Consider the following 27,524-nt stretch of genomic DNA (forward strand, 5'->3'; position numbering starts at 1 on the left):
CAATGAGGAAGTGGTAGAGACTGGGCAGTTCAAGCAAGCTATTACTGCAATTATCATCATCGTATTAATGTCATCTGTGGTCTCTGTCACAAGGTAATTATACCCTAAAGAGCATGCACTTCATAAGATTATGACATGTATCGTACAAGCCAATTCTTCTAACAAGTGCTATACGTAAGGTGTTGCAAAGCCAAGACATTTTAACTCATGTCTCATGCTGCCCGAGGAGAGGAATTGTTAAAACCTATCATACGACAAAGTACCTAACCAGATGGTGGGGTAAGAGACACGGGTCAGAATCTTAACGGAACCAAACTGTACTACTTTAAAGCCAAACTGTGCATTTTCCTTGGAAGGGTAGAAAGTGATCCAAATTGTACATTCTGACTGGGATGGCAGCTCTTGGAAGATGGCATTTTGCTACACAGGCTCAGCAGCCACCTCAGATATGTGTAAGAACATGGATGTAGCTTATGGTAAGAAGGTTTAAGTTCCAGTTGTTAACAGAGCTGCTAGGCTTGGGGAATGCCCTACAACAAAGTGTTTTTATGATCCAGCCACAACGTTAGATGCCCAGAGTGAAGGAAGCTGGAGTCAAAGTACCCAAGTTTTGTAGGGCCCTAGGTGTGAAAAGTATCTTCTCTGGAGCACAGGCTGGTACTGCCAGTTTCTTACTTGCAGGAAGCCTTCTCACCAACATTTCTCCTGCAGGCAGTTGGAAGCAGAGTGAGACCGAAATGCTATTTTTAAATCCTGAGGTGTAACATCAACCACAGATATTTCTTATGCCAAGATAAGAAGAACGGGAGTCAACTGCATTATCTGGAAAGTTCACTTGTAACAAATAAGGAACAAAATCAGTACCTGGAAAAAGACCACACCATTTGGACTGGTAACACATACCTCATGAAACTGAGTAAGTACCATCATGACAGTCTTCATCAATAACCTAACTCGAGTGGTGTGCTGCACTCGTCTCTGAATTTTTGTTCATATTAGACAATGCAGAGTCATTGTTGCACTGGAGAATGTTTTTTGTTGCTCAGCAGATGCTTTCACCAAATTTCATCCTTTATGGACCAAGGATGCTGGACCCATTTTTATACTGAGGTCAGCGGAGATAGAATTGTGAGCTCACATGGCATCCAGATAATTTCTTCAGGTTTTTGGGTGCTAAGAACCTAAGAAAAACCTGGTTTCTGAAGCAAGTTACCAAAGCGTCAATAGACAAGCCAAAAGAATAATGTTGTTTTCCAGCTGCTATGCAGTTAGTCCACGCTGAACTGCAGGCAGTAATAGCAGACTACTGCCTTGACTGTACATGTTTCCAAACGCCTCCACGTAACAAAACACTTCACATGGATTCACTCTATTTAGTGGATATCAGTCAGTATCTGCAGGATCTAAAGATGCTGATGTAGTTTCTTGCACCTCCTGTAGTAGCTCTGTAGCCAAGAAGCTCAGCCAGAACTATTGTATCCCTCCTAGCAGCAAAATTAATTAGCTCAGCTTGGTCCTGGGCTCATATGAATATATGCATTTTAGCTCATTCAGTGCTTGCGTACAGGCTGCACGTGCCTGCTGGCCAGACATCCTTGAAGCACCTGCAAACGTCTCAACATCTTCCTTCCAACAGCTCAGCCTGAACCAGACATAAGGGCTAAAGCAGCCAACAGTTAGTCGAGGGCTAGCAGATTCTCAGCTGGTCCAAAATCCAGCACTGCCCTTATCCTGAGCAGAATGGGAAGAATCTACAATAAGGATGAAATTTGCCTTTATGCAAAGAGCTTCTGCAGAGTTTCAAAACTGTCCACTCCTTCAAACTACTGATACAAGCACCAAAAGGACCTTTGATTCATCCTCCTGTAGTAAGCAGAATGGGTTTTATTCAGAACACTTTCTTCCATTAGAAATGCTTAGCTAAAGTCGTTTTGTTCTATATTTCTTTAAATATTTTATTCAGGTATATATATCCATTGTGAAAGAGCACTTGCTTCTGCACCAAACTTCACACAGACTAGTACTTTGGCACACAGAAGGAGGGTGTATCACTGGAACTGTCTGACCAGCCTAGAGCTGGACCACTGGGCCAATACAGGTAACCGTGATCCTCAGGGGGCTACAGCAGCCCCAGGAAGACGTAAGCTTACAGAATGTGGCAAAACTGTGTAAACTCAATAGTATTTCTTTTGTGTGGACTACACTTCAGTGTGACACCAGTGCCTGTAGACCTGGGGCCAGAGGGCATTCCTCATTGCTGGGGAGATTGAAATGTTGCACTGTCATTATGCATTGGACTAAACTGAGGTGGGAGGAGGTGGAAAGTGGATAAGGATGGACACGGCAGCAGTATCAAAATATGCAAAACACTGTTTTAAATAGTAGATGCTTAGCTGTCCCCTAAGGCCACAATGGGGAAGGTGAGGAAATCATCTTAATTTGCACTAAAGAAAGCTTAAGTTCAGTATTAGGAAGCACATTGAAACAGGTTGCCTAGGCAAGGTGCAGAATTTCAACAACTGCAGATCTTTGTTTATCCTGGTTTTGTTACCGTTATGTGGCCAAACCCCTTTCAGTAACAGCCTGACTCTATTTGATTCTAAGTCATCATTTACAAACATCTGTACAAGTGAATGTTTGTTTGCAAAAAGAATATCAGTATTGTTATAAAGAACTGATACTGCAAATTATCCACACCAGCAATGCTTACACAGACACGTATCTTTGTGGATCTTCAGTTACCCCCATATAAACACCACATAAAAGAGAAAACCGAACACGAAGACTAGCAAATATTTTAAGCTATAACTCCTGTAAGCCTGACGCTCAGTGTATTTCACAGCACAGTTTGTCATATCATTTGAATAAAGGGTAAAGTATTTCAAGTGACAAAAGTCTGTGGATTACTAATAACCAGGAAAAGCCTATGCTTGCCTGATAGCTTGTTTTAATAGTTCACCTAGCTTGGGTATTTGTAATCATTACTTCATGCAAACTATTGTACTGCACATACGATGACAACAAAGACTTCAAGGTTTCATACTGAAGAGACTATCACGACAGTACAGAGAAGAACCCACAAAAATATTCCACTATACAATAGCAAAATTTCATTGGTGCAACTACTAACAGCAAGACTATCTTTTATCTATGTCCACTGCTATCATATTTTCTAATGAGCAAGCAATTATCTTATTGTACTGCACTGGGGGCTCTGGAGAATGATACAGGTTTCTCCACGTTCTTGTCAATCCAAGTCAATAGCACCAAAGTGCAATGAGGCATATTATGACATATCCCAATCTTTTAGAAAAGAGTGGTTAAATCTGATATCTGAGACAGAATGTGCTGAAGGGGAATGCTACACTGACAGCCCTTGAGCTGCCTATAAATGAAGTAACACCATAAATGTCTAAGACAATGAAAGCCAATGGGGTTGAATCTGAAATCAAGGCTGAATATGTAAAAAGTGTAATAAAATTTTCAAACCAAAGATTATTTAAAGAATCTGCCATGAAGACATAATTAACTCAGTCTGATCCAAAATTAGGTTTCCCTTATAGGAGTCCTCCAACCTTTAGAAAAGTAAGTCGTCTGTAAAGCAATTAAAAGATTTAACCATTTCTCCAAACTGTCACCAATTCCTATCTTTCCACCCAGCCTTTTTCTCCTTTGAATTAGAAATGTGTCCCTGAATATGCACTCCTGATTCTACACATGATCTATTAAACCTATGCAGCAAATGTACTCTTAAATCATACCGTAATTTCAGAGTTCTGTGTGCTTTCTTGTGTACTGGAATGGAAGACTTCAGTGAGTACAGTGGAATTATTGATCTGTTTAGTGTTAGGAAAGCTATTGATTATGTGGTGGTGTGAGCTTATGTAAGCATAAATTGACCTTGCAGGGTATTTATTTGTGTTTCAGCTGTGGTTCAGTGCAGCACACAGATGTGCTAAGCAATGCTGTTATATATGTTAGAGTGTAGCACAGTACAAACCAACCTCTTCAAGAAAGAGTGGGATTTTATAATCTGCAGGAATCTTTAACACACTTTTCAGAAGAGATATTAAAGTAGGAAAAGGGTAATAGAGGTCGAGTGGAATAAAAAACAGGAGGGGAAATTACAGGACTAGGAAAATGGTTTGATCTTTTAACTATTCTTCTCAAGACTCAGGGTTCTTTTTTAAAGTGGTGTTTTTCTGGTTTGTTTTTTATTGTTTTTTTTTTTTTAAACAAGTTAAAAATATGTTGGTGAGGCGGAGCAGCTAAACTGCAGTGTAACATCAGGGGTTTTAAAAGTGTATTTTACACCCAGGAATTTTTTTCTCCCTTTGTTATCAGATGCAAATAAGGTTTGTCAGGAATGGTATTTCCATGGGGAGGAGGCCCAGTATCCACAGCTCACACGGGGCTATTGCAGTGCGACACCATTCCTGAAGAACTGTCGCATTGCTTTGCCAGGCTCCAAGCTCAGCGAGATTGCCCAGAAAAACAACGCCCAGAGGCTTCTCTGAAACGCAGCATCTGCTCAGCCTTTCTCCATGTCCCCCCCATCTCCTGTCATTTTGAGGGCTGTTTTAGCCATTTATTAGCTTCCAGCAACAACAGCAAAAAAAGAGAGGAGTTGCAACTATTGGGAAAATCCGCAGATTATTTGCCACAATGGGTGTATAGCTCAAATGAGAATAAATCAAGCTTATAAGTCTGTAAAGCAAAAGAGATGTGGAGGTGTAAAAAACAATTATAGCTTACACCCAATTGGGCTCTGTAATTTGTTACAGTAATGAAACATTTCTTTTAAGTGCAAAACCTTTGAAGAATACTAATATAATAATTAATATTCAGGTTACCTAGGGAACCTGAGACTCTTCTGACTGTAGCTCTGTAGAAGAGCCTTCCTTTACAGAGGAAGCTACCGGCACAGCTTTTTTCTGGAGCTTTAAGACTGACACTTCCAGGCAGCTGCAAGATTATGTCCCCTCCCTTTCTACCAGTCCTCTCTTACAACTAAGAAACCTGAGGTCTTGCTTTGTCTAAAACAAGTTAGAGCTGATGTAAATCTGAAAATGGAGGAAAAATTCAGGTGGGCTTCGGAAAAATAGGGATAATGTGGAGATACTAGATGACTGTAGAGCCATAAAGAACAAGAAAAATAAAAGAACAAAAGAAGCACAGCTGAATTTCATAAAGGAAATACACAAATACTTAAATAGTTCTCTATAAGTCAGTAGCAGTAAATATTGGAGAAGACTTTCCCAAATCACTGTTAGTAGGATGCCATTTGCACCACTTCTCGTAAAGATACGTAACCTTTGCTAGCTTCTATTGTGAAATTAGATGAAACTTCTTTAGCAATGACTGACAAACATTATTGTGAGGCATAATAAATCTAACTAGATTATAAGAGCAATGAATCAAGTGCTTGCACTTGCTCCTCTGAGGACAGCCTAAATCTGGCAGTGCTGATGTCAGCATTACAGATACTGAAATAAGTGAAAGGCCAGGACACTGGTTCCCTGACAGAGGCCAGGCAAAAATCAACCAGAGAAGATGGACTGTGGATATGGGAGCTATTAAAGAGAACATCATGGCTTGTACTTGCCTCATGATTCTTCTTGATTTTGAGAAACACATGAGTAAACATCATGTAGCTGTCAAGAGCCACCGACCACTGGCAGATACTATCTAGCCAAGTGGACATGAGCATGCACAGCAGAGCAGCTTCAGAGGAAGCCATCTGGAGAGAAAAAGGGCAGCTCTCTGACAACAAAAGGACACAGTTTACACAGCTGCATGGCAAGGATGAGCTAAGCAAATGAGGGTGACCCTGGAATCCTGCACTTTGCTTTTTGTACAATGGGTTGGTAAAAGCACTGTGGTTTGTGCCACATGTGGCTGTCAGCTGTAACCCTTCTGCCAAATACAAAGACAAGTTATTTCTTTCCTGCATTGCACTTCTAATTTATATCCTTTTATTTGGCCAAGATCTGTTGGGATTCCAGCTCACAAAGAGGATTGATGTGTACTCATTGGCACACAGTGCTGTCTTCTAGGAACATAACCGTTGCTGGCTCAGATCACATATTCCTCCACTCCACTACAGTATGACGGCAGCCAACAGCAAAAGCTGCAAAGGAAAACACATGAAAGATTCTCTGAGAAATCCGCTGCCCCACAGGAAGCTGCTTTTGAACCTTATTAATTAGAGGTTAGTTTATGCCCCGAAGCAGAAGACATTAAATCCCTTATAAATATGCATGTCTGTTCTTCAGAACTTCAGGATAATACAGAGATGTCATACAATTGACACCATGGCTGAGAAGCAGCTAAGTGTTCACTCCATTTAACCGATGGGCAAATACAGAAACAAGTCAAGCAGCTTCTCTGCAGTCTCGTCAGCAGCAGATTTCTGGTGGCACAGGCAGGTGAATGATACGGCACAGGCTGCTTCGAGCTCCGCTCCTGCGGGTGGCTGGCTGTGTCACCCCATTCCTGCTGCACAGCCCCTCCCACATTCATTTCCTCTTCTGCAAAACATGTGTATTTATCTACCCACTTAATGAGATTTTTTAGAAATGAATAATAGTTGTATTGCACAAATATTATGAATTACTGACACTAGGCAAAGTTAGAAAAAGGAAGATATGTACAGCCAAGGGATTATTAATTCATTTATTTCACCACATTTCTAGAAGCTTTGTTACCTATAGAGCTCTGTCAATTCATCATTTCTCAGCCAGTGTTCTTGCAAAGCTAGTTCCAGGCTCTTGTGCTTAAGCCAAACAAATAAGTTTAGGAGTGCTGTAAGCATGGAATGTATCCAGAATAATCAGTCAGTGAATTTTATACTGGATACGTTTTTATCTCGTTTTCTTTTTAATCTTTTCTTTTGAAGCCTCTATTGACCAACTGATAAGAGCTTTGAAAGTCTCCAGTATGGTTTGGGAGCAAGGGCAACTGTAAAATTTTAATATCCTATTTCCAGAAAGGAGCTTGAGAATGGAAAAAGAAAAGACTTATGCAAAAACATGCGTTTTCTGTAAAATAATCATCTGCAACACCCTAAGCCAAAGTACCAGTCCTTGATCGTATCAATGGAATTTTTAGACATCAAAGAAGATCAGATTTTACAGGGACACAAGAATATACAGTACTGTCACCAGAATTGCAGCATGGCATGTGTACTAGCTAATACTCAAGCTAGTTTGGATGTTAAAAAAAGCAATTAAACCATAACAGCACATCCATGGAATGTCAATTAAGTAACAAGAGTTTGTCTAGCCTGTGCTGAACCATGGGTTTCAAAATATTTTTTTTCACTTGGAATTTGAGCTAAGTTTAACCTGGCAAGCTCACCTCAATGTACATACAGCCCACATTTCATAAGTGGCTTGGTGCACCCCCCAGTTTTCACTTCTGAATATTTCCAGTCTAATAATTGGTTGTATGACCCATCTTCACTACTTACAACCCACACTCCTTGCTGGAAAGCAAAGACAGTAAGAGGAACAGTAAAGCATCTTGTACTTAAAGTCCAACAGCCTCATATGACTATTTAGATAGAGGGTGTCACGTTTGATTCCCATAGGCCCAGAAGATGCAGAAGAAGTTGCCCAGTAGATGGGGGACTGCACAAGCAATAAACGAAGAAGTGAAGCTGGAACAAGGAGTGGTTACTCTGACACGAGCACAGCAGAAGAACTGACAAATTGCTGGTAAGTGGTGGCTGGTCCCTTCTCCCCTCATAAGGAAGAGAAGTTATAAAAAAAGACTGGAAAACGAAAAGCCTAAATGTAGCAAGGTAAAGAGCAGATTAGAGCAGTTTTGCCTCTTGTCAACTCTGTACAAGACACCTGCCCATTGTGATACAGAATGGCCTGCTTCTACAGTTTCTTATCATGCTCTGATATCTCTGTGCACAGCTAAAGCCTTCCTGAGTCAACCCAAAGTTTCTTAAACCTTCTGTTCTCCTACCTCAGCTTTGGGAATTGCCGTTGGTCAGTTACGATACACAGCAAACATAGCAATTCATGTTGCAAAAAAACCTTTATCCCTGCCCCAAACTATTAATACTTCTTCCAAGAGTATCACGCCAAGCACATGGATATTAGGTTTTCAACCTTCCAAAGAACTGGAAGGTAGGTCAGTTTATTTATTTTTAATGATCATGACAGAATCTTTAATTCTGATCCATGAAATAATGTAATTCAAGAGTATTTCCCCCTGGAGAAAACAGAGTTGGCACAGCAAAGCTGTTCTCTAAAGCCAGCATGATGCATTTCCAAATGAGAGTAGAAGCTTTTCAGGGATCACTGTCCCTACTAAGCGTGTACTTCTGCACCATCTCGAACAAGGACAGATGTCACCACGTGCTGATGTGCTCAGGGGCCACAACACACATCATCAAACCTAATGAGTGCCTTGGGCACTTCTGTAATAGAAGCAATAGTCATGGAGTCAGAAGTACTCTGCTTCACTACACACTCTTTTACCAGAGTGCCAATTCAGATGGACAAAAATCACATTACTTATATTATTTTTTAATACAGTAGGTTTTGTGTCAGGAATATTTTAATCCATTCTTCTTAAGTTATTTAACTATTCATTATAGTGGAGATCAGTGAAATTACTTCATTTATATAGCTCTTTTATCCTACTCAGTTTGCACAGTTCAATTCAAATAAAGAACAGCCCCATCATCAAAAGATTAATAGAAATGTATAGCTACAAATACAGCCTAAAAGTAATATAAAATTATATTTTCAAAAGGGAAGATTTAAATTGATGGCTTGTTAGACAAATCTAGGCTCAACAGTTTTTCTAAATGAGACAATGAAAATTACCTGAATTTTGTAGATTCTTCTGGTCTCCTTATCCACGTGCAGTTCTGCAGTTTTGTGACTATGTGAAGATAATAATCTTCTGAATACCTAAAAAAAGCAAGAACATCAAACATTAGAATATATATGTATATTTAGAAACAGACTCTAAAACATTCAAATGATGCATGTATTAATAATAATAATGTGAATGGTGCATATATAATAGATTGCTTTTAGAACTCCATGACCTATTTTATTTTTCTAATTTCTAACAGTACAATCCTCATTTAATTAGCATGACCTATTATACAACTCTTCTTAACAGTGTTGTCCTAATGAACTTCTCAGAAACTTTCAAAAGTACACTGGTTGCAAACTGAAATATTTGACCATAAATACCTTGAAGTTATTAGAAATCATCCTAAGTGTAAAAGTCTAAACTAATACAAAAAAGCCTCTTAATTTTACTTGGTGTTTTAAACTTTGAAAATGTTTTGAAATGTGGCTCTTTCAAGCCAAGATGAAGCATTACACTTCTTATGCCTTTTCTTTCATTTAGCTTATAGACTCCCCAAACTCAATTGAATCATCTAAGACCACAGACCAATACTTGCAGATGTAAGTTTTCCTTCAAATTATCTTAAATAAAACAATCTGTTGTTTTACATAAACTAGCATTTTGGCTACATTGGTACATGTAACACAAGAGCTTTCTGCTGCTTTTAAACCCTTTCTAAGAGAATTAAATTTGTTCCTACATGGAATACTTCGGAACACATAAGTCAAAAGAATGGAGACATTTCTTCTTTTACAGGTTCAATGTTAATACTTCTCCCATTTGTTCCTGGATCCTACTATAGGTTTTTTAGAAACAATAACTCTGACTTACAAGGATCGAGGGAACGGGAAGAAGAGATTATAGGCATGCCATGGTTACAAATTCTATGGAACTTAAGTCTCCAGAAAAGGTCTACCTTGTATTATTTTAGCAAAAATATCTTTGTGTTGGCCCAAACCCAGAGGATGGTGAGTTTATTTAAGTTTAACTTGGAAGTATGTATTTTGAACAGTTTTACAAGAGTTGAAAGGGCAAGAAACCTCACTTGTTTTTCAATGGAGCATGAGAATTGATAAAAAGAGATATAAAAAAGGCTGTGGTGTCTTGCAGCACCAGAGGTCAACAACCCAAAAGCTCCCTTCTCTCTCTGTATTCAACATGCTCTTAGTACCACAGCTTTCTGGTAAACATTAAAAAAAAAAAAAACCAACAGATATCTTTTTTCGTTTGCTTCATAAAAGTATTGCAAGTGCTAAAATTAACTTGTTTATCTACCCCTGAGTAAAATCATGTCCCATTTCTGCATGGAAAAATAAATAAAACTTTTAAGAGGAATATTGCATTAGAACCGATCTTTGGCTCAAGTCTGCACCTATAACAACATGTATGATTTTCACTCTCCAGACTTAACAAACTCTTAAATGAACAAGATGATTGTGACTAAACTGATTTCCTGAGCCCTTGCACAACTCAAGAGAACAGGAATGACTGGGCAGAAGTGGGAGAGGAGCGAAACCAGTTTCACTGTGGCCGATCTGCCCTGGTGCAGTCCATTCTTCCTCCTTCCAGTACAACTCCAAATCTGTTCTGTTCCTTGTGCCACTTTCTGGCACATATTTGACAACACCTCTGTGGCTTTGTTTGTTTGTTTTCTTGTTTGGTTGTTTTCTCTCCTCTAGCTTTTGCACCTGTCCAATGCCTTCATAGGCCACTTTACTATACTGCCATGGCAAAAAAATAACCCAGAAGGGAAAAAAAAAATATGCACATACATTTTCTTCTTTTTTAGTGTGTTAAACCAGATCAGGAAAGATTCCATCGAACTTCACAGCCATTATAAGCAAGGAGTGATGGGACAGAACAAGGCCTTCCTATTTTGGCAGCTGCCTGCTGGTATGTTGTATTAGCAGTGTTGGAAGCGCTGCCAGAGAAAAAGGAGCTGCTCTCCTGCTGAAGCTGCTACCTAAATTGGCTCCCCATGGGTCAGACAAGTGTCAGCACCAGCACAGGGCAGGACAGGGAGTGCGTGTGGAGGGAGGATGGGACAGCAGCACAGGACAGAAATAGCCTGGGCTGGGCTGATGTTGAATCACTCACCTAGTTCTTTTCCTTAAGGCTAAACAATAAATAACTCTTAGATGCTGGGACTTATGGAAAAATTCAAAAAATTAATAGGATAACCGAGCATGAAGAGTTACGTAGGCTATCATTATCCAGGAGAAAAACAAATACAGAAAAAACCCAATTTTTAGCCTAAAGACATTGATAAGATGAAGATCAGTCAGAAATGAAAAGAAAAATTACCATCAGCTCAGAAGGAAATTGCATGGACTGACAAGTTATTAGCAAGTCACAGGGAAACGTCTGGTAAGGATAAAAACCAAAGCATCATCTGTACTGTTAGTTCTGAGGCCTCAGGAGAACCACAGGCACTCACTGTCAGAAAATGTAAGGACCTTCTTATACATGTAACAGAAGCTGCACCAGGTTAAAAACACCACTTGCAACACAAAACTGTCACTGCCTTTCCACTGCTGCCTACCAGCTGGACTTGCTCTTGCTCAGGTGTCTCAGCTCAGCAGCTCACCCAGAAAAGCCACACTTACAGGTGTTCACAAGGCAGAACACCACCTCTGCTCACCCCAGCATCCAGATCTGCTCCTCTTGTGACTCACAAAGAGCCCGCAGACTGCCAGAACCCATCTTTGGCAGCACTGGCACAGCATGGCCAGCGGCTGCTGTGTCCCAGGAGCACGTCCTGCGGGACAGGAGCTCCCAACCACGGCAGCTCTGCAAGGCGGCTGCCACGGCTGCTCACACCGACATAAGGCTCTTGTGAAACGAACTCTGCTTAAATACAGACAATATTCCCACAGACTAATTTTTTTAAAGACTCAAAGTGAGGCTCTGGGATTTGCTGCAGCTGCATTTACAGCCCAGAAAGCTTTGTTTTCCTCTCAGAAAGCCTCTTTTAGCATTTCCTGCTTTAAAGCAGCCTTGGGGACTCACTCCTCCAATGGAATCAGTCCAGAAGGCCATCAGAATATCATTTCATGGCTCTGATGTAACCCCAATAGTCCTCCACTGTTCTGTTTTAAAGAGCTGAGACAATACATGTATTTCCACTGACACCCAGGAGCTTACAGCAAAAAGGGTTTTATTATTAGGATAAAACAACTTGGGTAAATTGAATTACAAAATTAGGTGGACAAGACAATAATTACAGTGCTGGGAATAGTGAATGAAACATATTTTGTCCTGTTTTTGTCTGCCACCTGCACCACAACCATTATAATAACTTGCTGTTGTAGGAAACTCACTCACACTGTATGAGCCTGGCTGACAAATAACACCTGGAAGGGTTTTTTTGCCTATAGTACTTCACAGGTATGCAATGACCTTCTACATTAACTGCAGTGGCTAAGGTGGAATTATTATTCACAGCTGAAGCACTGACAAAGTATAAGTATCTTCTGATTTTTGGCAGATATCTAAAGGACAACAGCAAGGGCAGAAGTGTTGAGGTATTAGGGAGACAATACGTAAAACGTCAGAACAGAGACAGATGCAGCCCCACTAGTTACTTGCTAAGCCTAAATACCCACTTGAAAAAAGCTATTTGAATTAGAAAGAAAATTGGGCAGCAGGAGTGAAAAAAGGAGATATTTCTACTTGGCAGCTTATGTTTAAGAAAGAAACAAATACAAAGAAAAACAACAGCAGGAAATGCAAGAGAAAAGGTGGATCCCTTTTGCCTTTGGACATTTTAATACTACCAAAACAACTATCAATTTTTAAAGCCCTCAGGAGAGTGTGCACAGGGCCTGCTCTAGAGTAAAAATGGAAAACTGCCAGCAAAACTCAGTATTTCAGGCTCTTTATCACCACCAGCATACACCTGCTATAATAATAACTTCCCACTTACATAGCAGTTTTTACTATCAAATCATTTGACTAGTATTTTTTTTTTCCTTTCAGCCAACTTATGAGGTAAGAGCATCCAGAATGTCCCTGAAAGTCTAGAACTGCAACATAAAGCATTTATATATCGTGCCTGTGGGTCACTCCTTGAAAAAAACAACAAAAGATTCCTGCAGCTCCTCTTGGTGATGGGCAAGGAGTTGCAATATTCATGGCACAAAGCAATCCCCTGCTCCTTTGTTCTAAGCGTTGGTTTCTCTTCCTATCTGCCCAATTCATCTTCTGCCTCATTAAATGCTGCAGCTTTTAGCCACAGAATAAAGGTCTCGCACTTCATAAAGTTTCTCCTACTGCCTCAGCTCCAAAACATTCTAGATATGAAGAGCACGTCTGCATCGCTGCAGCCTACACAACCTTTTAACTGACGGGATAAATAACAGCATTTATATTGCTATAACTGGATTTTGGAGGCAATGTAGTGACTGGTTGTCCTTCTCTTGGGGCTAATCACTCAATTTTTCAGTCAACTGCATTCTTTGACCTCTGTTTAACAGTTTCTCTTTTAGCTCTCACTAGCAGCGCATCAGTGACGTAGTGGTCTATTACCTTTCAAAAGAATAAAAACTTCAATAAAAGTGTTGCTGATAAGATGGAATATTGATGGGAGAAGAAGATATAGAGGAGAAAAACAAAAGAATTAAAAGAGTAAAGACAGAATGCTGGGAATATGGTGACTTAAATGGGTGAAATATCTCAAAACGCAATCAGAAATCAGGAGTGGGCAGAAAAGATGGGAGAAGTTTTAAAATCATGATTTAATATCGTTTCTGTATTAAGGAAGAATTTGACTTCTCCAGTCCTTTGAACAGGGAAAGGCGTGTAATTGTTAGATGAGCTTTTGTTTCTCATTGCATTTCTCTTCACAAATGGAGGGAGGAGAAGAAAAAGCTTCCAGTTTTAAAGACACTGTGGCACATAATTAATTTTAAGCTGGAACTCAGTCCTAATGGGAAGCCTTTCTTATTTACAGTGATTTATTTATTTGTGCATCCATATAGGCAGAAAGTTATATGTCAAAAGCAACGGGCTGTTTCTCCCACTTTCACATTAGAAAATAGCAAGGAATTAGAGCAGGGCTGATATCAAAGATTTTTTTTTCCATGTCAGGAAAAGGCAGCACAGCAAGCTGAAACTCAACATTAATCTGGGGTGTTTTTTCAATGTATCTAAAATTGAATTATTAGTTTCCTGTGGAATAGTTATTATAATGAGAGCAATCAATTAGTAAGTTTTTATACTAGTACATTTCCGTACTTAGTCTAGTGAATATGCTAAAAAGAATCCATTAACTGAGACTTCTCATAGCAGGAGTGTTCACCAATCAGGAAAAAGACACTCAAGAATTAAATTATACCTCACAGATTCCCTTCAATGTTTTTGCGAATATCCTGGAATAAAATGTTGCTAACTGGCAAGGAGAAATCTTGGTGACTTACACTGTGAGGAAAAAAAAAATCTAACTTTGAATAGATCTAATTCACGTGAAATAAAAAAAATGCAGGCAATCATTGGTTGAACAATTTCAGTTTCCTGTCGTATAGCTCCACATTAATATCATCGAGAATTATGTAAAAAGAGGACAATCTTCTACCCTTCTATTTAAAACAAACAAAGCAGAATGCACAGCAAACACCTACCTTTTCTTCTTGATAGATGATGACAAAATGTTGTCCTGAATTGCCTTACATTTTGAAGCCTGTTCAAGCTGGTAAATTCCATTTTTATTAACAGTGGTTCTGTTAAAAATAGGGGGGGGGCGGTGAGCAGGGAAGAGAAAAAGCAACAAACTTTAAAAGAAAGAACATATTCTGACAATGCTGTCACATTTACTTTGCTATGACAATAACATTAATAACTGTTGATTTAGCTGAAAACATTACCAAAGAAATCTTATTGACTTCTATTGTGAAGCTCTTGTATAAAAGGGGAGTTTGCTGCTAGTGACTATAAAATATTTGATTCTTTAAAGTAACTCTATTTCATAGTCTGAATTATATTTTCTGCTTCACACTGTAATCAGAAAATATAATTTTAAAAGAAAAAAAAAAAAAGAAGAAATTAAATCGGGCACCTCTTGAACATTATGTTTTGGAGATATTTAAAATATTCACCAGAATTCACCTATTTAGCAGATGTGATTTCCTGAAGTTGCTGATGAAATGCAATATTCAGAGACAATATAATATGCGTACGAAACAGAGAGGTGAAGTGGATCTTTTTACTTGGACCTTTACTTATTGACTGGAGATTAATACTTCCTCTGTCGTTTATTCTTTATTTACACAGTGAGAATAAATATTTGCAGAAGGAACCAAAGCAAGTGCCAGACAGTGATCTTTAATTCCTGTTGTCTTATTTTCACCAAACTCCTTGTGTGGTCCTCTTGCACTGCAGTGCTGGTAGAAGACTGAGCTGTAAATTAGTAAATGACCGAGATACCAAGGTCTTGTTCCATTCACCTCAGTTCACCCTGTATTGAGGTTCAGTCTCACACAATCACCATCTTCCTTCACCACTCTTCTGCTGCGTGTATTGCCATTTACTATGAAGTTTCTTCCCTCCAGCATTTTTATTTTCCTTGCTTCTGACCATCTTCCCCTCCCCAGGCCCCAATCCATTTGGGTTCTTTCCACTGATTCACCACTTAATGGAACACTTGGACACTGCATGTTTGTCCCAACCAGAACTAGAAACACAGAAGACACAGATGCTGGATCATTCCCTCACGGGTGTGAGCTGCAGCAGTGAACACAACCTGCGTTGCTCTCAGAAATACAGAATGGCTGAGCCATCTGTGTAAAGTGGCACTCATGCATGGGAAAGGGCCTTCCTGTCTCGCACACAACGCGCTCTGCTTCCGAACCATCACCCCTTCTACTAACAAGTACCTTCACCTGTTAAAACACAGAGACCACCTATCAACAGGATTTCTGGCAAGCTGATTTTGTAGCTCTTACTTGGCAAAGATGCCATTTCAAGCCACAGAACCACAGAAGGGTTGAGGTTGGAAGGCACCTCTGGAGATCATCTGGTACAACCTACTGCTTGAACAGGGCCACCTAAAGCTGGTTGCCCAGGACCATGTCCAGATGGCTTTTGAGTATCTCCATGGTTGGAGACTCCACAACCTCCCTGGACGAGCTGTGCCAGTGCTTGGTCACCCTCACAGTGAAAAAGCATTTCCTGATGTTCAGAGGGAACCTCTCGTGTTTCAGTGTGTGTCCGTGGCCTCTGGTCCTGTCACAGGGCAGCACTGAGAAGAGCCTGGCTCCATCCTCTTTGCACCCTCCCTAAAGGTATTAATAAGGTTGCTCCCTAAGACTTGCCTTCTTAAACAACTGAAGTCTTACACAATTCACATAAGAAAACTGACTGAAGAAGAAAGAGCAGAATAAATGCTTGTTCATTTTGCTACTGAACTGACGGTATGTTCCCAGCTAAGACAGGAGAGGAATAGGGAGAGAGCACCTTCTCTTTCCATTGCCTATGGATTTCTAGTGATTCAGTTACTCCACAGGAGCAATTCACCCAGCACGTGGGCTGCAGAGGAGAGACATCAGATCTCCCCCGTTCTTTCCATCAGGAACTTCTTCCCAGTATACACTCGGTGCCCCATAGGCAGTCTGCGGGCACTAGTAAGACAACACGATACAAACCTCTATCCTTTGAGTTCTGCAGTGTCTTTAATAAGTAGTAACAGCTGGCACTACCCGCTGGGAGCTCCTTGACTGATCTTGCATACAGCTCCTTATCTAATTCAAGGAGTGACATAGAAACACGAGGGCAGAGGGCTCTCAGAGCATGCCGTTCAGAGGATCAAGCACACAATTCAGCAGGTCTTACACAGTAAGTGCCAGCAAATATTCTGCATATACCATTTACACACACAGGTTTATTGCAGCCTGAATGGTTCTGTCTACACCAAAGAACCAGGTGGGCCCTTTCACAAAATAACCCAATACCAGTTCTCAAACACAGTTAGTTAGCACTAAGTAATGTTTCCTCTCTCTTGCTTCTTTAACTCAGTAAGCTCAAATGATTCTTCTGCAGCTTGAAGTATGAGAAATGGCTACAAGCAAAGCTTAGCAGTATAAACACAGCCTTAAAAACAAACAAACAAACAAAAACAAACAAAACAAACTAGTGATATCATAAGTCAGGTGCATGTTATTGGTGTAAATACGTCTTTCAATACAACTCAAAATGAGGCTGCTGGATGCCGGTTTCAGAAGTGGCCCCAGCCCTGTGAGGCACTACAGGCCAGAGGAGCCCTCCCTGCCACGCCGAGCCAGGCAGGCCAGGCGGGAGCAGCTCGCTGCGCTCACAGCCTCCGTCAGAAAACCAACATTCACCCACAAGTGTTTCAACTCTGTGCAGAGAATCATTGCAAGGATAAAAAAGAATGAGCAAAATAAATCCCTGTTCTATTTTGTCATTAAATCCTGACAATCACTTTTACAACCATCAAGAGGAGAAAAAAAGGAATGAGTCTTTCCTTCCCTTTCCATGGCACATGTAAAGATTGGTGGAAATGGCACAACTGTGAGGAAAAACAGATATTAATTTTAATCCAAATTCTTTATCCATATAAGGTAGGCACAAGATAGATCACCAAAATGCATCTTCTGTGGCTATTTCCACACGAAATTTACTCAATGGACTTTATATGGTGCAAAAAGATATAAAATAAAATGATTTATTTGCAAGATATGCAAAGCAATGACTTTTCCTAGTAAAAGTTAAATTTCTACATTTCTGTTTCACTGTCTGAGTGGCCCCTGCTTCAGGAGTGAAAGATTTTTTGCATTCAGATAAAGAGGGGTGTGCAAGGGCCAGTCCAGACTTCTGCTGCATTATTCATTGCAGAGTTGTGCAGACAGACTCAGATTAGATTTCTGATCACTTAGGACAACTACGGTAGGCAACATTTATCACTAAATGAATTTACCTGACCTAGTGGATGACAGTCGTTCTTCAATACTTAGAACTGCACTAAAACTTCTGCAATGAAATGAGATAATAATATGCCTAACAACACAGATATCAGGCTACATTCAACTAATTTTTCAAACTCTTAAACTAGATGAGAACTTGAAGTGGAAACCACGTTATATTCTGTTGGTTTGAACTCATAAAACCGATTAAACAGAAATTTCTGCTGCATTTCTCTTAGAGTTTAGATGTACTCAAAGCCAACCTCACTGGCCAAAATCTGAAAAAGTTTCCTTTCTTTTTAATCATATACAAACAGCTTGAGGACCACATCCTTCCTAGGAACTCAGAAAGTACACCATCTGTACTTTAATAAATCCACAGTTAGATTAAGACCATGTGCCACATTTATCAGCACGTTGTTATTCTATATCTATCTATATCTATATCTCAGGAAGACAGCAGTTCCTTAAATTGTAAAATTCTTTAAAACGAGGATTGCACCCACCTTTAGAATAAGAAATAGGGAAACTATATGAAAAGTCCACGACCCTTTTTGCTGCACCTGGAACATTCAGTCCTGAGACTACAGGGAGCCCTAGTGCAGGTAATCACCAGATGGACATGTACCTCAGTTAACACAGAGTTTGTGGGGAGCAGTTGTACAGGGAGGAAAAGAAAAGGGAGGCTCTTTTTAAAAAAAAAAAGCAAACTCAACCCCAAACAGTCAGCAGAGTAGGAAAATGGCTGGACATAAGATAGATGAAGAAAAGAATGAATGGTAGGGAAAAAACAAACAAACAAAAAACCCCCACAGACGGAAAAAGGAAATACAGTGCTGTGAATTATACCATAACATAAAGATATGCCCAGGACCAGAAGTCTAGTCCTCCAGAATTCCCACGAAATCAGCTGGAAACAATTGAAAGAAAGTGGGATGAGATTTTCAGAAGAGCTCAGAACTGGACTGTCTGCAACTGGACTGAAAGCAACAGGAATTTCACCCCAAATTTCAGCAGAAGTTAAGTCCAAATTGAGTGCAAGGAAAAATCCCACTCATTAGCTCTACTCATTCTGTGCCCAGCAGAACTAGTTGTTGCACTTTCTCTATGGCTTCCTGCTCTTGTCTGCCTGAAGCAGCACTGGACCTCTGAACCCTGCTCCAGCTGAGCATCTCCTGCTAAAAAGAAAACCTTCTGCATGCAAAACTGCACATTTCCATCCTTCTACCAAACTGGCACTGAACAACACTATCCAGATTGTGAATACCTTCTGTCTTAATCTCTTCCTTGAAAAGACTAATTTATATTTGAATCTCATAGTCTATTAGTTGAATAGTATTAAAAAACATAATCCATACTTCCCTAGGAAGGGTGCTCTTAATTGTTTTCATCTTTGACACTACTGTCAGTGCATCAGACGATAAAAATATAGTGACATTTTTAAGGTTCACAACACTTTGATTAGTAAGGCAATACACAATCTAAATGCTTGGTGAAATGGACTATAAAAATGGCTTTATCAAGCCATAGGAGTAAGAATTTGTCTTCTAACATCAATCACAGTAACTATGAAAGACACTGATCCTACTATTCTTGTTCAAGTTCCCATGCAGGTTTTGCTTATCTAAGGAATGCTAAATCAGGTCTTTAAGACAAGCTGCATTTTGAAATTATTTGGAAGACCTTCTGGTGCATTCACCACTTGTACATAACATCAGATACTTTTTATTTATAAAATCCATAAACCACATGAGACATAACATGACAAACAACATTCAGAGTCTCACAGTGGGTAAAGTGAAAAGAATAAGGTGCTTACACTAAAATGATGTTACAATAGTACACGATAGACAGAATGACAGAGCAGTTTCATTTGGACCAAGTAAACAGAAAGAGGCTGGGAAACCTTTCAGCACTGTCAGAACATAAATGTGTCCTGGCAGTGGCTTTCAGCTGAACATCTATTCATTTAGACAGAACTAATACATGAGGCATGTGTTAGAAATGTGCTCCTAAAATATGTCTGCATGCATCTCTTGGGAATGAAGGAAAAAAATACTAAGAGAGCAGTAAAATTAGTGAAGTGGCCACCAGTGCCGACTGATCTAAACTGTAGCAAATTATTTGTGCAATATACCAAGCTACTGTTCATAATCGAGGTAATAGCCTGTCTCTTCTTCCCCTTCTCCCTGCCAGAATGCAATATTTTGACAAGAGACAGAATGTACAGGTCTCTGTAGCACAGTTAATTAAGTATAGTTGTTTATTCCCTAGGCCTGCATAAAGACCTGCTGCTGAGAGAGGAAATGGAGAAACCAACACTATGAACACTGTAATAATACTAACTTGTTTACTCATAGCTCCTCAATCACTTCCTCCCACTGTTCAATTACCCCAACAGCCTCTACACTGTGCTTGCCTTGGACCTGCAAAGACAGAGTAAGTAAGGGAAATAGTAAGTGAATGCTGTAAAATTGATGACACAAACAGAATAACAGAGTAGTGGCGGTCAGTTGTGCAGGGTACTGCTGCCTTGTTATTACTTGTATATAAAGAATACATAAATAGTGCTTGAGAAGACTATTTTCATTTCCCTTGTAGGAGATGGCATTATTTATCTTCTATATATTCCTGGGCAGTACAAAAGGAGCTAGAATTTCTGCCCAAGCTTAACATAGCACACCCTTGGCCTCATAACAAAGAGAAGACCACCTAGCTCCTCTTATTATTGTCACCTTCCCCGATAAGCACTAGCAATATTGAGCCTTCTATTTTGCTATTAATGCTGTGACTACAGAAATATACCAGCACAGAGGTGGCGAGGGAGCACCAAGTGTCTAAAGGTGAGACAAGTGCAAGACTACTTGTTTTGGTTGTACTGTTGGCTTAAGCAAGTTTAAACGGTATTTGCAGGCACAGCTTAAAATTGAGAGGATGGTATAAGGCACAGGCACTAGGATTTACCAGCGAACCATAGTATTGCAGTGTAAATGATACTGGTTCCATGAATAAATTTGGGGACTACTAGGGAAATCGTACTAACAATGACCTTGGTTTTAGTAAGAAACTATAGTAAGAAGCATAGCAGGCTGCAAAATAAGCCCAAGACAAAAACTGGAAGTCACACTGTAAAGGCAGTTGATTTATCTAACAAGAAAAAGTGGTAAGAAATGTCCTGTAAGAGACAAACCACATCTTCAAGGTTATTTACTAAGATGCAGATCTTCAGAGAACTTTAGGTGCCTAGTCACCGTCTAATTAAACACCACTGTGAATAATAGCTCCCTAAATATCTATGGCAGTCTGAACCCATCCTCTCTTTTTCATACTTTCATTTTTCAGTTTCATCCTTTTAGAAGAATTACTCAAAGTAAAACAACAGATTAGCTTTCAGTATTGCAAGGCAACCAAATAACAGAGTCTTAGAGATTCTTCAGGAGATGTCTGGTTACAAATATGTCTCCAAAAGCAAAGGAAATCACGATAAGATTAGCTTGCCATTCTGAAGATTGTCTTGATTACATACACTTTGAGTTCAAAGAAGGATAATGCCCAGTTTTTTCCTTTCCCAGATCCTCCCTCCAAAGTTGGTGAGAAAATCTTAGCTTGTGTTAGAGAATAGAGAATAAGCCTTAGCTTATTAAATTATTGATTATGCTGCTTCTTATAGAACTTGGTTAGAAACTGCTTATATAGAATTCGCTTAGCATAAATAAGTTTGCTTAGCATAACTTCTGCAAGCTGTGAAGCTTTGCACTTTCTGCTTTGTTAAGTAAAAAAGGCCTCAGAGTCTTCGAGCTAGAAGATAAAGGGAGCAGCACCCCTGGAGATAAGTGAAGGAACAAAATGGTATCTAACAGAAGATGAGACACAGAACAATGTTTTGGTTATTGCCAAGAACTTATTTCTCTCCAGCTGCAGGCACAAAATAGCAACAGAAGGTCAGGACTTTGACTGACGGCCTGCCCGACAAAAATTAAGAGATCCAATGAAGAACAGGGAGACCCTAGACTCTAATTTTGCAGTTGGCTCAGAGTGACGCACAGTGGGTGAGGGCTTGGATTGTGGGGGTATAATTGCCCAAGTTTTTCTTCACTGAGGGTCCCTCTCCAGCAGGCACCCAGCTTGAGCTGCTCTATGCTGTACCTTGTGAATAAATTAGTTATTTTAGAAGAATTTCTGGAATCCATGCCTGAGTCTCTGCTACAGGAAAACCGGGAAAAAGAAACTTTGCTAACACTTACCAGAAAAATGCATCACACTGAGGAAGAGATCACAGTCTAACGCAACATCCATGCACATCCTCTCACTCTTATGCAGGAAAGGACTTTGCTGTCAGCAACACAACAACGCTATTCAAACTGTCAGAGTACTTTAGGAAAACCATACTTCAGGAAGTCTGCACCAAGAGAGTTTTCCTAGTTTTATGCATCAACATAGCCTCACGTGATAAAAAATTCAGTCAGCCCTACACAACCTATTCCAATGAGGGACTGTTCTGTACTTTTGCTCTACTCATGGATATGGCAGCAAAACCCCACTGCAAACTGGAATCTAATTCCTCTTGACTGGACCATCCATCTCCATCACTGAGGGACTGGTTTGAACCTCCTGAATGAGTCCAGATGCTCTCTGGATCAAATCTCTCCGGCATGGCCCTCAGCCAGGCCCAGTCCAGCTGCTGCCTGGATCAAACCCCTCCAGCGTGGCTCTATGCCCAGTCCGGCTGTTCCCTGGATTAAGTAACAGTTCCTGGTCAGTCCAGCAGCTCTCTCTCCTTCCTCATATCCCAAACATGCACCACAAGCTCCTGGCAGGCCAGCTTACTGAGCATAGTCACTCAGGTGAGAAAGAACATCCTCTCTTGGATTCAGCCAGCAAGACTTCCCTCCAAAGACACCACAGCTATAGGAGCTAGAGCGAAATGAAACTTTTTTTAAATGAATAATTCACTTGTCACACTTTTGTGGTCACTCAGTTACCAAAAAATACAATTTCAAACTGATAAAAACTGGCTACAAATTGGTGCCAAAATCCTCCAAGTGTGTTAAGGAAAAACATGTATTTAAAATCTCATGCTCACACGCTCTATTATAGAGATTAAGAACTGACCCATACATGCCAAAGATTTTCAGACCTCTTTAGTACGTGCTGCTTCCACTTTCTTTGCTCCGTTTGTGACTGTACTAACAGCAGTTGGGAAGCAGCTGGACTCTGTTCTCGGAAATACTCTCTGCTCGCATTTCTACTCAATTTGACTCCATGGTTTAGCACACAGAGCTGGGTGAAAGGAGACTGCAGAAAGGGAAAAGGAGTATGAGAAGATGGGGTGGAGGGAACCACAGACATAACACAAAACAGAATGGAGAGGAGAAGAGAGTGACAGCTACAAAACTCAAAGCAGAACAGAGCACATACTGCAAAACCAATAAATTGTAAGGAATGGAAAAGAAGAAAAAAAAAAGCAGAAGGGGAAAAAATGAGCACATGAAAGAAAAGCAGGCTAGAGGCACATAACAGCAGTTAAAATGCTGCAAATGTTCCTTTTCCTGTTTAATTCTGAAAGATGTTGTAAACTTGCAACTTGTAAAAGTTCAAAATTTCGAGCCAAGGAGCACACAGGATCTCTCATCAGAAACATGTTAAGAAAACAACTGTGCAGATACACTGCAATGATTACTCTGACTAATGTCACTTGCATTCACTTAGGGAAAGCACATGCTGTTTCAACCCCAAATTCAGCTAGATTGGCTGAAATGGTGGCCTCAGTAAGGTTAACTGCATTGTGACCGTTCACTTCAGTATAGCCAGCCATCACAGTTCCCATTAAAGAACCAATTCCCCAGTTCTTTGTAATTTTTATCATGTGTTTCTGACTATAATTTATATTAACATATAATAACAATTGGAACAACAATGCTAATTAGGCCATATAAAGTAAAAGACTATAGAAAAAATATTTGTGAGTGACTTCTTACATAGTAATCTCTAGCGTGGATTACACTACTCTCTTCTACACTGTTTTTCTACAGTGTATGAAGACTCAAGAGCACGAAAATAGTCATTAATATTGAAGCCTGCATATTAAGACATGACTGGTTTCACAGCTAATTTTGCAAACTATTTTCATATTAAACTTCACAGTATAAAATAACAGGCTGTAATGCAAATATCTACACTGATCTAAAGGACCAAGACGGGGGATCAAGTGAAAGGACTCCTACAAAGTAAGATGCTATGTAACGTAAAAATGCTTCATATTTCTGGCCTTCATCCTATTGATTTCAAAGGAGAAATCTGTATTTTTAATTAAATACACATTACAAAAATGGTAATAATGCTACCCAGCTGCTGCTTCACCTTCCTGGAAAGAAGAATAAAAGATACCTGGAACATGCCATTCAGCAAGCACTTTTTGCATCGTAGGCTAACAAAACTGCTTCATGCAACATGTTATCGGGCTCAAAACCAAGGGCAGAGTGACAGCTGTCATTAAGAGGGCCTACGAGCAAATAATTTATTTCAGTTCAAGTGAATTTTCATTTCCTTGGTCTAATAGGTCTTCAACGCTCTCTCTGATTGAGCTGCCAAAGCAAAGGAAGCATGAATTGGAGGGAAGGCACATTTCTGTTTCTGTAGACCCCTCCAGCCGGACCCGCGGTGCCGGTGCCCGGCGGCGGGCAGCCCGTACCTGTTCTCGGTCTGAGGCAGGGACGGCAGAGGGGACCTGAGGGCTCGCACCACTTTCGGCGTGACAGCAGCTCCTCCCGCGTCCTCCTCCCAGCCCCTGGCAAAGGAGACGGGAAAACAAAGTTGTCAAAACCAGTGACTGAACATCATCAGGCGGGAGCGGCGCCGCTTTCCTCCCCACGAATCGTTCACACGCCGCCAACACCCGAGCCGAGCCGAGCCCAGCCCAGCCGCGCCGGGCTCCGCCGCGCACCGCTCCCGGCGGCGGGGGGCTCGCCGCGTCCCACTCCGGCTTTCCCCGCCGGCTCCAGGCTCTCCCGCCCCGCAGCCCCATCGTAGCGGGGGACCGCTCGGCCGCCCTACCTGGCGCGGAGGGGCTGCTGGCCGCCCAGGCGCAGGAGGCAGCCGCCGAGCAGCAGGCTGCCCAGCGCCGCGGCCAAGGCGATGACAGCTCGCATCGTGCGCTCGGCAGCGGCGCCCACCGCAGCTACGGCCGCCCCATAGTATTTAAGGGAGGCGGCGAGGAGGGGGAGGCGGCCATGGCAGCTACAGGGTCTCTCTGCTCCGCCCCTCGCCCGTTTTGGTGGCCGCAGCCCTGCGCCGCCGCCATCAGCCCCCGTTCCACCGCGGCCGGCGCTCGCAGCGCCGGTGATCGCGCTGAGGGGCCGGGCAGGGCCAGGCCCGGGTCCCCGCCGAACTCGCCCCTCAGGCGGGCAGCGCGGCGCTCCCCGGGCAGGTCCCCGCAGGGCGGCGGCGGTGGCCACCGTGCAGGGGGCGGCTCGGCAGCAGCTGCGGTTTCCCTGCTCGCTGCCGGGGCGGCGGTGCGGGCTCGGCGCGGTGAGCTGCCGCGGCGGGAGGGAAGGACCCGGGCGGCCTCGCTGGCGGCCGCTCGGGCGGGCTTCTCGGTAGCAAAAGCGGCAGGGCAGTTACCCCGCGGTGCGAGGGAGTTAAATGCTGTCGGAACTTCAACTTGGAGGAGGTGAGGCATCGGTGTGCGGGGTCACCTGGCGGGGAGCCCCGGAGCCTGCCATGCCCTCTGGCTGGTGCAGCGAGGTCGGAGCTGCTTGAATAGCTCTTAGTTATAAATAACGTTCAATGCCTGTAATAAAACGTATTTGCAGTGGTTTTGGTAAAGAATGATTCTATAGTAAGCTAGCATCTTTTTGCCTAATTGTGTACTTAGTATTGTTTTCATAAGGCCAGCCATTGCTATGAGAAACCTGGTAAGATGACAAGGTGCCATTAATTAGGCCACTGTTATTAAGTGAGTGGGCAGCAGCGATGCTATACTTTACAGCAGCCTTCTAGTTGTGAGCCAGCTGACACCTCGTTTTTTCAGATTCTTCCCTATCCTTCCCTTTTTTTTGTATCTCCAAGTATTCCCTTAAGCCTAGAAGCTGCTCTTCTTCCTCAAACAGTGGCTGGAAAGCCTCAAAATAAGAGCTCTGCTGCAGCTGTATAAGTAACAAGGGACTTGACATTGTGACTGGTAAGCGGTTAGATAGGGCAGTGAGAAGCAGCATGCCTACTGTCCATCAGAGGAATGGCACCAGCTGTGATGGGGTATGCCAGGAAATATCTAATTTTTTTTTTTTAGGGTATCTGTGAGCTCACTGGTGAGCAGTGCTGTGGGTGCTGGTGGGAGGGAGCTAGCAGCAGTTGTGCTCTGCTGTCACTGGTGGGGTAGCGGGTATCAGACTGATTTAGTGCACGGTCCCCTTGTGAGCATGGTTCTGTCTTCTTCTTGGCTCTGAAGTACTTAAGACTTCTGAAGTCCTCAAGTAGTTCGCTGGTTTCAGGTTGTCATGAGTCATAAAAGTCTTGAACATGAAGGTATTTCATCACCATTGCCAAAACATGTACTTCAGCTTCAGGCCTATCCTATAAATCCAGTTGACATATATTAACATGTAGGGGCCAACAGTCCAGCTTCTTAGGGTAAGTGTATGTTCACTGGTTAGCATGAACTAGAAATGTCAATCCCACTGTTACCTCTGTAAAACTTAAAGGTTCCTGCTTATGTTAGTGGTTATCAACTATGTCATAATATCCATTAAATACTCTATGTAAAATGACAATTTTTTTCAGTGTAGAAAGTTTGCTGGTGTTCTATTTCAGCTCTGAATGAAAGACAACCAAGAATTACAGTCCAGAAAACAAATAGTTTTTTTCCTTCACTGTTATTTTCCTCTGCAACACAGTTTTCCCATGAGTCCTCAAGTATCACTGTCAGCTAATCCATGGGAAATTTAGTGATGTCAGTGAGGACATCGTATTTCAAGTTAGAGGTCTGTTGCCAACACCAGTCTATAATATCAGCAGAGATTTTTTTTTTTTCCCAGATCAGAAGGTTAATCTTTGTGTCATATTAAAGTTCTTGCAAAGAAAAGGGGAAGATTATAAACCATATTGGTTTAAATTAGACTTGGCACTTAGTGCTTGTTGTTTATCAACAACTTTACAAACACTTATTGATTGATTGTCACAATATCTCTGGGTGTTACCAGACTTAATTTCCTGGCAGAGCAGCTTAGTAGAGAGGTTAAATGACCTAACTGAAGGGTGAGAGGAGAATCAATGGTAAATCAGGAATCAAAATTAGGAATGCTGGATTCAAAGATAAAGTTTCTCTTGCATCATGTTGCCATGTCAGAGGCGATGGTGTCAAGTAACATGACACAGAGGGTCAAAATGATAAAGGCACACATGCCAAGTATGCCATACATGAGAAGACAAAGACCAAGCAGTGTACACTGAGACTGTGTCCCATCCGTCCTCCTGACAGCTGGAAGCTGCTGCATCTTGGCAGCACCCCCCAGCCTCTGACTCCCATTAGCTTCCAAAGTCAGTGGGAACTGATAATTACTGGCTTACACAGAAGGAAGAGATCAGTAATCAGCCAGGTGGTGTCATGATGACTTTGTTGCTGAGTTCCTGCAAACCTACTTAGCTGCTAATTTGGAAAAGGAAAACGTAGCCGTGGGTATCATCTGTGAAAGGCTGCTGCCCCCCAGGTTGACAGGATTGCGTCTCAAA

The 27,524-nt window shown here is 41.4% G+C and overlaps 1 protein-coding gene across 1 annotated transcript in view; it reads right to left on the reverse strand.

Moving 5' to 3' along the window:
• The window catches only part of ST8SIA6 (ST8 alpha-N-acetyl-neuraminide alpha-2,8-sialyltransferase 6), a gene marked incomplete at both ends in the record, with an annotated part of 35,010 nt that extends 10,064 nt beyond the window's left edge, over nucleotides 1-24,946 (reverse strand). The window contains 4 exons of the mRNA XM_080339752.1: nucleotides 8,847-8,933; nucleotides 14,502-14,600; nucleotides 24,490-24,585; nucleotides 24,852-24,946. Of these exons, the coding sequence (XP_080195878.1) occupies nucleotides 8,847-8,933; nucleotides 14,502-14,600; nucleotides 24,490-24,585; nucleotides 24,852-24,946 (377 nt within the window). The remainder of the gene's footprint in view (nucleotides 1-8,846; nucleotides 8,934-14,501; nucleotides 14,601-24,489; nucleotides 24,586-24,851) is intronic.
• Between the last annotated feature and the right edge of the window lie 2,578 nt (nucleotides 24,947-27,524).

This window comes from Nesoenas mayeri (genome assembly GCF_963082525.1).
Source record: "Nesoenas mayeri genome assembly, chromosome: 2".
NCBI classification, from domain to species: domain Eukaryota; kingdom Metazoa; phylum Chordata; class Aves; order Columbiformes; family Columbidae; genus Nesoenas; species Nesoenas mayeri.